The sequence below is a fragment of the Oncorhynchus tshawytscha genome, linkage group LG05 (assembly GCF_018296145.1).
Source record: "Oncorhynchus tshawytscha isolate Ot180627B linkage group LG05, Otsh_v2.0, whole genome shotgun sequence".
Classification (NCBI taxonomy): Eukaryota; Metazoa; Chordata; class Actinopteri; order Salmoniformes; family Salmonidae; genus Oncorhynchus; species Oncorhynchus tshawytscha.
In genome coordinates this window covers 35,162,911-35,175,192 of record NC_056433.1, presented here as the reverse complement: position 1 = coordinate 35,175,192, position 12,282 = coordinate 35,162,911, and the positions used below count along the sequence as shown (strand labels likewise).

The 12,282-nt window shown below is 42.6% G+C and overlaps 1 protein-coding gene across 1 annotated transcript in view; it reads right to left on the bottom strand.

Moving 5' to 3' along the window:
• LOC112250546 (MAM domain-containing glycosylphosphatidylinositol anchor protein 2) overlaps window positions 1-12,282 on the bottom strand; it is a 330,034-nt gene that overhangs the window by 146,120 nt on the left and 171,632 nt on the right. The window contains exon 4 of the mRNA XM_024420793.2: window positions 11,023-11,219. Within this exon, the coding sequence (XP_024276561.1) occupies window positions 11,023-11,219 (197 nt within the window). The remainder of the gene's footprint in view (window positions 1-11,022; window positions 11,220-12,282) is intronic.

The following is a 12,282-nucleotide window of genomic DNA, read 5'->3' as shown; positions in this document are numbered from 1 at the left end:
AAAGTGCAGTGCCCAGTTGTTATTCACCCCAGTAATTGCCTCGAAACTGAACCTAAACCAAACTGTATTTCACACATAACAGATGAAATAAAATGAAGTAAAGTACGATGGGTGATAAAGGGGGAGAATAGGTGAGTTGATGAGTGAGGGGAAGTGAAAATATAATTATGGAATCACCAACTGTGAATGAAGAATAGGGCAGGCCATTCTATTGTATTGGTATATTCTAATTATAAATCTCAACATGGTATGCACCTTATATCAGTCCACCAAATCCAAGCAATTTTATCAGTCTACTCTGGCCTACTTGGAGTACACGGTGAGAGCCTGCATAATGTAGAATGGCAAGATAACCAAGACGAATGGATGCATATGCTGCGTTAGCACCGCTACAAGATCTGAATGAGAATATCTCAGATGGTGGGGAACAAATTAATCCTGACATCTCTGATTACTATTTTTCTGATTCTGAGCCTCGACTTGAATAACCTGCACCTCCGAGGCCTAAACGCAAAAAAAATCCAGAACAGTGCGCGCTGAGCAGGCGCTCGCTCCACCACCCAAATGAAACCGTGAGACAGGAAAGAGGGAGGGATGGCACCATTTGGAAAGAATACACCGATGACAACAGCACAACATGTCATCACCGAGAGAGCAGGCCCTATGCATCAAGCAAAAAAACATCAGCAACGCACTCGCCAGCTTTCGTTTTTTTTTTTTTATGTTACATGGACATGCTACAACACATCAGACACTGTACTGTAACTGAGGTGCAAGGAGACACTGCCTGGGATCTGTCTCTGTTGATGAGCTGGAAGCGTTCATTCCAATCCTGTATGTCTGTGGAACATTCGGTGGAAAGAGCGTGTATATGCAGTATGGTGAGCTTCTGGTCATACACGTATAGGATACCATTCTTTGGAGAAACAATGACATGGGATACCTTGAGAGATATTATGCGTTTACCTCCGTTTTGATGACACAGAAATGAGAATGCGACGCCTGGAAACGGTTGGAAGAAGTTTGTACAGAACAGCATTGCATGTTACAAACCAGGAAAGAACATCACTGTCGATGAACAATTGTTCCCAGCAAAAACTCGTTGTGGCTTTACGCAATACATTGCGAGCAAACCCTACAGGTTTGGAATTAAGTGTTGGTTAGCCACTGACATCGACACCAAGTACATGCTGAATGGCTTTCCATATCCATGTTGGGCAGCAGGTGAGCGAGTGTCGGAGAATGTGGTGATGAGGCTTGTGGAAACTTATGTTGACAAGGGGAGAAAAGTCACCATGGACAATTTCTTCACCGTCATTGGCAAACAAGTTGCTGGCAAATAAAGCAAGCCTAGTCGGCACCACGAACAAAGCAAGACGGGAGCTCCAACCCTCTGCGCAAATTAAGGCACCTGCACAGCCATTGTACTCCATAATGGTGATGAAAGAATGACAAGACAAAACTCACACTATACCAATGCAAGGCAAGAAGGAACGTTTCTGCAATGATCACCATGCATCCGACAGCTTGCAATCTATACTATAATGCACTGCAACCAAACAAAGGTATGTCAATATCACTTAATAAGCATCGCCACATATAGATAAACTTACGCAAAATAATCCTAATGTTTTCTACTCTTTTCTGTTTCATAGGTTGGTGTGGATATTTTGGATCCGATGGCACGGCTATACTCTGAAAGGAGGCACCCCCCCTTGGCCTGTTGCTGTGTTCTATAACATGCTTGACGTGGCTGCTATTAAAGCACACCTGTTGTTCAAGCAGTGCATGAACAACACCATGCCCAGGGGAGACTTTAACACGAGTCTGGCATACGGGGCTACGTGAGAGACATACTGTAATGAGGGCCAAGGCAGCAGCAAAGATTCCACGTTATCCTTTGCTCGAGCCAAAGGAGAGCCTTTGCGCACTGCTCCCGGGGAGGAGACAGTGCCAGGTGGCCAGATGCACAAAGGACAGAACCCATGATACATGTGTCACCTGCAAGAGACGTGTTTGTGGGAAGTATGTCAAGCAAGTGAAAGTGGTGAATATCTGTGTTGACTGTTAGGACAAGGGATAACCGCTAAATGAAATCCAACTGATACCAATGCGTGAAAGCAAGAGCTGATAATCATTGACTGTTTTTTTTACTGCTCTCATATTAACACTTATCTTCATTAGAATACCATTATTGTTTTTATGCTGATTTTCACCATTTATCAAGCACACTTGGAGCTTATAATAATGTTTAGGCTACTGTTTCAATCAGTGATGCTCGTTTTTTGCTGGCGTTCATCATTGTCGTTCGGGTATTTTGTAAAAAAAGAAAAAGAAATATCCTAATAGAAATAAGCTGTTACCAAGTTCCAACAAATATGCATTCTGTTTCCTAGTTATAACGAAGGCACTCCACAAAAATGTTTTATTTTTATTTTTACATATTGCCTTCACTGTTAACGCCTGCGGTGCAGTGGGGAAGAAGTCAGGCGCAGGAAGCAGAGAGTTCAGGGTAGCGCTAACTTTTAATGCACCACAACGGTGAACATACGCCAACCAAAACAAATGCCCCAAACACGGGGGACTTAAACAGTCCAAAAAAAAAAAAAAAAAAAAAACTATGGACAACCGTGACAGACAGATGTGTACACATGTGCATCGAAATAATCCCGCACAACCAGCAGGCGGGCCGGCTGGTAAATAAAGCCCAACCAATCAGCCTAAACTAAACACAGGTGAAACCAATAAACAGAAAACGGGGGAAAAAAAGGATCAGTGGCAGCTAGTAGGCCGGTGACGACGACCGCCACCCGAACAGAAAGGGGAGCCACCTTCGGTAGTAGTCGTGACATTCACTAACTTAAACTAATGAAAATATTATTTTGTTATTTGAAATGAAAAAAATATACAGTACCAGTCAAACGTTTGGACACACCTACTCATTCAAGGTTTTTCTTTCTTTTTACTATTTTCTACATTGTAGAATAATAGTGAAGATATCAAAACTATGAAATAACACATAAGGAATAATTTAGTAACCAAAAAAGTGTTAAACAAATCAAAATGTATTTTATATTGGAGATTCTTCAAAGTAGCCACCCTTTGCCTTTATGACAGCATTGCACACTCTTGGTATTCTCTCAACCAGCTTCATGAGGTAGTCACCTGGAATTAATTTTAATTAACAGATCTGCCTTGTTAAAAAGTACAATTTGTGGAATTTCTTACCTTAATACGTTTTAGCCAATCAGTTGCGTTGTGACAAGGTAGGGGGCGGCAGGTAGCCTAGTGGTTAGAGCGTTGGGCCAGTAACCGAAAGGTTGCTAGATTGAATCCCCGAGCTGACAAAGTAAAAAACCTCTGCCCCTGAACAAGGCAGTTAACCCACTGTTCCGAGGCCGTCATTATCAATAAGAGTTTGCTCTTAAACTGACTTGCCTAGTTAAATAAAGGTTAAAAAAATGTTTTTAAAGGGATGGTATACAGAAGATATCCCTATTTGGTAAAATAACATGCCCATATTATGGCAAGAAGAGCTCAAATAAGCAAAGACAAATGACAGACCACAATTTCAAGAACTTTGAACGTTTCTTCAAGTGCTGTCACAAAAACCATAAAGCGCTATGACGAAAATGCCGCTAATGAGGACCGCCACAGGAAAGGAAGACCCAGAGTTACCTCTGCTGCAGAGTAGAAGATTGCAGCCCAAATAAATGCTTCATAGAGTTCAAGAAACAGACACATCTCAACATCAACTGTTCAGAGGAGACTGCATGAATCAGGGCTTCGTGGTCGAATTGCTGTAAATAAACTACTACTAAAAGGACACCAATAAGAAGAAGATACTTGCTTGGACCAAGAAACACGAGCAATGGACATTAGACTGGTGTAAATCTGTCCATTGTTCTGATGAGTCCAAATTTGAGATTTTGGGTTCCAACCACCGTGTGTTTTTGAGACGTAGAGTAGGTGAACCGGTCTCTTCATGTGTGGTTCCCACCGTGAAGCATGGAGGAGGAAATATGATGGTGTGGGGGTGCTTTGCTGGTGCCACTGTCAGTGATTTATTTATAATTCAGCCATGGTAAACCTTGACCCAGAAAATATAAAAAACTATCGGCCTATATCGAATCTTCCATTCCTCTCATTTAAAAAAAAAGCTGTCGTGCAGCAACTCACTGCCTTCCTGAAGACAAACCATGTATACAAAATGCTTCAGTCTGGTTTTAGACCCCATCATAGCACTGAGACTGCACATGAAGGTGGTAAATGACCTTTGAATGGCATCGGACCGAGGCTCTGCATCTGTCCTCGTGCTCCTAGACCTTAGTGCTGCTTTTGATACCATCGGTCACCACATTATTTTGGAGAGATCTATACGGACAAGTTCGGGCCTGGTTTAGATCTTATCTGTCAGAAAGATATCAGTTTGTCTCTGTGAATGGTTTGTCCTCTGACAAATCAACTGTAAAATTCGGTGTTCCTCAAGGTTCCGTTTTAGGACCACTATTGTATTTTACCTCTTGGGGATGTCATTCGAAAACATAATGTTAACTTTCACTGCTGGAGGCAGGGCTTTCTCCTATAGAGCTCCATTTTTATGGAATGGTCTGCCTACCCATGTGAGAGACGCAGACGCGGTCTCAACCTTTAACCTTTTGCGTGTAGAGGGGGCAGTATTATTTTTGGCAAAAAAACGTACCCATTTGAAACTGCCTATTTCTCAGCCCCAGAAACTAGAATATGCATATGATTGTCATATTAGGATAGAAAATACTCTAAAGTTTTTTTTAAAAACTGTCAAAATATTGTGTGTAAGTATAACAGAACTGATAGTGCAGGCAAAAACCTGAGGAAAATCCAATCAGGAAGTGCCTCTTATTTTGAAACCTCTCTGTTCCTATGCATGCCTATCCTCCGTTTAAAAGGGATATCAACCTGATTCCTTTTTCTATGGCTTCCCTAACGTGTCAACAGTCTTTAGACATAGTTTCAGGCTTTTATTTTGAAAAATGAGCGCGAAAGATCACATTGCGTAAGTGGATAGGTGGGGGCTCTCAGAGTGAGTTTTGCGCTACAGAGTAAAGCGGCCATTGTTTCTCGCGGTGTTTTTGAAAAACCTACAGACCCGTTTGATATATTATCAAATATATATTTTAAAAAGAACCTGAGGATTGATTATTAAACAACGCTTGATATGTTTCTGTGGACATGATGGATATGATTTGGAATATACGTCTGCTGTGTAACTGTTGTGTAACTGGGAGTCTCGTGAGTGAAAACATCCGAATATCATCAAAGGTAAACAATTAATTTGATTTATTTTCTGATTTTCGTGACCTAGCTAGTTAATGCTTTAGTGTACATAATGTTATGCTATGCTATCGATAAACTTACACAAACAATTGGATTGCTTTCGCTGTAAAGCATCATTTCAAAATCTGAGACGACAGGTGGATTAACAAAAGGCTAAACTGTGTTTTGCAATATTGCACTTGTGATTTCATGAATATGAATATTTTTTTGTAATATTATTTGACTGTTGCGCTATGCTATTCAGCGGTTGCTGACGGAAATTATCCCGCTAAAGGGATGGGTAGCGTCAAGAAGTTAAGTCTTTTTTGAAGACTTAACACTTCAGTAGGTCCCATGATTGAGTGTAGTCTGGCCCAGGAGTGTGAAGGTGAACGGAAAGGCTCTGGAGCAATGAACTGCCCTTGCTGTCTCTGCCTGGCCGGTTCCCCTCTTTTCACTGGGATTCTCTGCCTCTAACCCTATTACAGGGCCAGAGTCACTGGCTTACTGGTGCTCTTTCATGCCGTCCCTAGGAGGGGTGCGTCACTTGAGTGAGTTGAGTCACTGATGTGATCTTCCTGTCTGGGTTGGGCTGTGGCGGAGATATTTGTGGGCTATACTCGGCCTTGTCTCAGGATGGTAGGTTGGTGGTTGAAGATATGTGGGGGCTATGCTTTGGCAAAGTGGGTGGGGTTATATCCTTCCTGTTTGGCCCTGTCCGGGGATATCATCGGATGGGGCCACAGTGTCTCCTGGCCCCTCCTGTCTCAGCCTCCAGTATTTATGCTGCAGTAGTTTGCGTCGGGGGGCTATGGTCAGTTTGTTAGATCTGGAGTACTTCTCATGTCTTATCCAGTGTCCTGTGTGAATTTAAGTATGCTCTCTCTAATTCTCCCTAGGACCATGCCTCAGGACTACCTGGCATGATGACTCCTTGCTGTCCCCAGTCCACCTGGCCGTGCCTCTGCTCCAGTTTCAACTGTTCTGCCTGCGGCTATGGAATCATGACCTGTTCACCGGACGTGCTACCTGTCCCAGACCTGCTGTTTTCAACTCTCTAGAGACAGCAGGAGCGGTAGAGACACTCTTAATGATCGGCTATGAAAAGCCAACTGACATTTACTCCTGAGGTGCTGACTTGCTGCACCCTCGACAACTACTGTGATTATTATTATTTGACCATGCTGGTCCTTTATGAACATTTGAACATCTTGGCCATGTTCTGTTATAATCTCCACCCGGCACAGCCAGAAGAGGACTGGCCACCCCTCATAGCCTGGTTCCTTTCTAGGTTTCTTCCCAGGTTTTGGCCTTTCTAGGGAGTTTTTCCTAGCCACCGTGTTCTACACCTGCATTGCTTGCTGTTTGGGGTTTTAGGCCGGGTTTCTGTACAGCACTTTGAGATATCAGCTCAGCTAAGAAGGAGAGCGATGGAGTGCTGCATCAGGTGACCTGGCTTCCACAATCACCCAGGCTCAACCAAATTGAGATGGTTTGGGATAAGTTGGACCGCAGAGTGAAGGAAAAGCAGCCAACAAGTGCTCAGCATATGTGGGAACTCCTTCAAGACTGATGGAAAAACATACCAGGTGAAGCTGGTTGAGAGAATGCCAAGAGTGTGCAAAGCTGTCATCAAGGCAAAGGGTGGCTACTTTAAAGAATATAACATGTTTCTTGATTTGTTTAACACTTTTTTGATTACTACATATGCGTTATTTCATAGTTTTGATGTCTTCACTATTATTCTACAATGTAGAAAATAGTAAAAATAAAGAAAAATCCTTGAATGAGTAGGTGTGTCCAAACTCTGGACTGGTACTGTACCTAAATTTTAAAACACATTCAAATTTATTATTTTAGTGATAGCATATATGAAATGTATTAAATACACTGTTACAATGTTGTAGTCAGAATGACTGCTCATTAGTTTGAAAAGGAATCCCTCGAGGACCAGCAGTTCTAATGTTAAAAAATAAGTAAAATGGAACAGGACAATCTAATGGTCAGAACCTGGTAACATTAAGATGTAGGATCAGACATAAAGTTGAAGTCGGAAGTTTTCATACACCTTAACCAAAAACATTTAAACTCAGTGTTTCACAATTCCTGACATTTAATCCAAGAAAAAAATTCCCTGTTTTAGGTCAGTTAGGATCACCACTTTATTTTAAGAATGTGAAATGTCAGAATAATAGTAGAGAATGATTTATTTCAGCTTTTATTTCTTTCATCACATTCCCAGTGGGTCAGAAGTTTACATACACTCAATTAGTATTTGGTAGCATTGCCTTTAAATTGTTTAACTGGGGTCAAATATTTTGGTTAGCCTTCCACAAGCTTCCCACAATAAGTTTGGATAATTTTGGCCCATTGCTCCTGACAGAGCTGGTGTAACTGAATCAGGTTTGCTGGCATTCTTGCTCGTACATGCTTTTTCAGTTCTGCCCACGAATTGTCTATATGATTGAGGTCAGGGCTTTGTGATGGCCACTCCAAGACCTTGACTTTGTTGTCCTTAAGACATTTTGCCACAACTTTGGAAGTATGCTTGGCGTCATTGTCCATTTGGAAGACCCATTTGCGACCAAGCTTGAACTTCCTGACCGATGTCTTGAGATGTTGGTTCAATATATCCACATAATTTTCCAGCCTCGTGATGCCATCTATTTTGTGAAGTGCACCAGTCCCTCCTGCAGCAAAGCACCCCCACAACATGATATTGCCACCCCGGTGTTTCACGGTTAGGATGGTGTTCTTCGGGTTGCCAGCCTCCCCCTTTTTCCTCCAAACATAACGATGGCTATCATGGCCAAACAGTTCTATATTTGTTTCATCAGACCAGAGGACATTTCTCCAAAAAGTATGATCTTTGTCCCCATGTGCAGTTGCAAACCATACTCTTACTTTTTTTAATGGTGGTTTCAGAGCAGTGGCTCCTTCCTTGCTGAGCAGCCTTGCAGGTTATGTCGATATAGGACTGGTTTTACTGTGGCTATAGAAACTTTTGTACCTGTTTCCTCCAGCATCTTCACAAAGTCCTTTGCTGTTGTTCTGGGATTGATTTGCACTTTTCGCACCAAAATACATTCTACTCTAGGAGACAGAACGTGTCTCCTTCCTGAGCAGTATGACGGCTGCATGGTCCCATGGTGTTTATAGTTCCTTACTATTGTTTGTACAGATGAACGTGGTACCGTCAGGCGTTTGGAAATTGTTCCTGAGGATGAATCAGACTTGTGGAGGTCTACAATTATTTTTCTGAGGTCTTGGCTGATTTCTTTTGATTTTCGCATGATGTCAAGCAAAGAGGCACTGAGTCTGAAGGTAGGCCTTGAAATACATCCACAGGTCCACCTCCAATTGATTCAAATGATGTCAATTAGCCTATCAGAAGCTTCTAAAGCCATGACATCATTTTTTTTAATTTTCCAAGCTGTTTAAAGGCACAGTCAACTTAGTGTATGTAAACTTCTGACCCACTGGAATTGTGATACAGTGAATTACAAGTGAAATAATCTGTCTTTAAACCAATGTGTGAAAAATGACTTGTGTTATGCACAAAGTAGATGTCCTAATTGACTTACCAAAACGATAGTTTGTTAACAAGAAATGTGTGGAGTGGTTGAAAAACAACATTTAATGACTCCAACATAAGTGTATGTAAATTTTCAAATTCAACTGTAAACATAATTTCAATGACTCATTTCTATGAACAGGGGGGAAATCACCAAATTAACTGGGAATACATTACATAGGATGAAGAAACAAAACTCCGAGCTGCAGCTCCATACTACTTGTCAGACAGACATGCTGGGGTGGGATTGGGTCCAAGGGTGGCTTTTGAACATTTCTTCAGATTCCTCATGTCTAACTCATTGTTAGAAAAAAGTTTGGCCCATATCGGATGTTAGGTACCACATTTATTTAATATTAGCTGAATCTTATAAATTAAAGTGGCCATCAATTAGCTTAATTTCTCAGAGATCTAATTATATTTCAACAAAATAATGTTGCAGGAATGCTACTCATCTGTTTCTAACAGAAACCATTTCAGAACAATCTGCGATAGTGGGTGTCTAAATTATGTTTCTTCGACCCTCCATGAAGACCAAGCTCTGTGATGTGATAAAGAGTCTTTAATCTCCTTCCTTTCCACCAAGGGGTCAGATTAGGACTTCAGTCAGCCTGGCACATCAGTCCTCACTAGCCACAATCATAGTCCACAGAAATCCCAGTCACAGTCCTCACAAACCATAATCACTCATCTCTTTCATTCCCACCAATGATCATCATCATCATCATCATATTGCATGACATTTATACGTTAATTGTATTTGATTGGGGATGGACTCAGTCTGTGGATGCAGTCGTATTACCTCCTCCTCTCTGGCTTTGGCTGATAGTGGAAGATGTATTTGGTGGGAATGATGATTCAGAGGCCAGTTTAATACAGTTGGAAACAAATAGGAACACATATCTATTTGGAAGACAAGGGGGTGGAGAGAGGGAGAGAGAGAGAGAGAGAGAGAGAGAGAGAGAGAGAGAGAGGGATGAAGGGGGTTGGAGGAAGGAATGGAGTAGGTGAGAGGTGTAAGGGATTGGTGAGAGGGATGGACAAGGATATGAAAGAGGTTAATGAAAAGGATGGAGAAAAGACACATGGAAGGATGGATGAAAGATTAAGGGTTGTGTGAGAAATAACAGATTGGAGGGAACCATGAAAAGATGGAGGAAGGACAGAGAGAGGGTTAGATGGAGGAATTAAGAAAAGGGACTTGCAGGAGCAATTATGATTAAGTGCCTTGCTCAAGGGCACATCAACAATCGGCTTGGGGTTTCAAACAAGCAACCTTTCCGTTACTGGCCCAATGCTCTTAAACGCTTGCCTAACTGCCGCCCCCAGAGATGATTGAATGGATGAAGAGACTGCTTGATTGTTGGTCTGGGTGTACAGACACACAGCTGTGTGATCGACACACCCACGGCAGAAAAGCTCTCAACAGCGACCTCAACAAGACCTGGTCACAGTGTTCTAGAATGACCTCCCAACACAAGTTAACACCATCCCTCTCTGCTCTCCACCCATAACACCATCCCTCTCTCCTCTCTTAACCTTCGCCAGAGAGAAACGGTAAGCTGGTATTTAGCAATGGGGGAAAAAACACGGTGGCTTCAAACGCGTCCCCTGATCTTTCTGTTCTTATGCTCGCCACGGGGAACAAGGCAGGGAAGAGGGGTAGGGAGAGAAGGGAGATCGGGAGGGAGCCCTCAATGAAAGTGTGTCACTTCCTGGCTAATTACCAGGCCACATTCCCATGCTGGTTTTGAAATGCCACGCCTGTGTTTTATCTCTGCTCTGTACAAACGCTTGGTGGGCTGAAGGAAGTAGGATGGAGGGAAGAGAGAGAAGGGAAGAGGAGAGAAAAGAAGAGGTGGACTAGGAGGGGAGAGGAAAATGAGGGAACTGGAGACTCAGAAGGGCAGCCAACTACTGTACCTCAGGCTCACTTGCTTATATCATCTATGATCGTGTACTCTGTCTGTTGCTCTCTCTCCTACCTCTTTCTGTCTCTTTGTCTCATTCTCATTCCCTCTTTTTTTTATTTATATAAATATATATCAGCCCACCCAGGGGTCACCGCACTCAGAGTCTATAGTATATTGAGATCTCTACATAAACCCCACTCTGATATACAGTAATTGTATAGTATATTGCCTCCCCCTTACCTGTGTGAAGAATGGTTCGTAGATCTCCACTCCCTTGTCGGAGCCTTGTGAGAGGACGTCTCGTCCGCGGTGCCAGCTGTAGCGGACTGGGGGGTTGGAGTTGGCCACGCAGCGCAGGAACACGGTCCTCTCATAATAAAACTGTTCTTTAGCCTCTCCTACACTCTGGTGCACCGTCACTAAAGGGTCATCCAGGTCTGGAGACAGAGAGGAACAGAGGAAGAAGAGAGGTAAATCCATTGATGAATCAATGAATGAATCAGTCCATCATGCATTCAGGTGTACGACTGACTAGGTTGCCCCCCTTTCCCTCAAAATCCACCGTGCAAGTAATGAATCCATTGAGAAATCAATTGAATGGCTACCTAACCAATATGACATTTGTATTATTGATAATTAACACGGATATCATACTTTATTGTATTTCAACGACCCCAATTTCTCTTTTAAGCCAACTCTGGACAAAAGGGCAGAGTAAAATCAATGAATTGGTCACTCAGGCAAGAAATCAATCAAATAAGTAATCAAACGGTACCATTACCATAAACAGGAAAGACACATTCAACATAAATGTAGTCGTATTGCATATCTGTCACCTGCAGGCAGCCTAATAGAGGTGAAAAGTGGGGGAAAGAGTAAGACAAGTTCGACAGTGAAACAGAGGCCCAAACACGCACGCACACACCCAGGCTGCACACACAGACTCACAGATCTCCGGCCGCCACATGAACCCCAGGATCAATACATCCCCTTGACTTTCCTAATCGATGAGCTAGCATGCACAGCCTTCAACGTGAAAGTCCTGTAAGAGACAGACATGGGAAGGGGCGCAAAAATTTTTCTCTAATATCCTGCGCAAACACTTCCCTGATGCGCATCCCTCTTTTAAGATACTATTTAGTTGCCCTCTTGTCCCTAACAGGAGACCAGTAAATGAATATCGCTGTTTCCTCGCTCCCATTTCCCAACACATCAGAGGGAAGTTTTCCCCACCTGTCTGACAGTTAGCTATTTGAGCAAAATCGCTCGCGGTTGATTAAAACGGATTCAAAGTTAATCATCTCACTCGCCTGACGATTAAAGCCTTTGGCAAATGGGTGTTCATCATAACTCGGTCTGTCTTTTAGCATGCTAATGCTCACCTTTTTAAGATCATGTCAAAGAAACGTAAAGGGGGCTAGTCCATTTCCCCTTTTCATCTCCCTCTGAGATGCAATCAGTATTTCAACGCAAGCGAACAGGCAATTTAAATGGAATTGA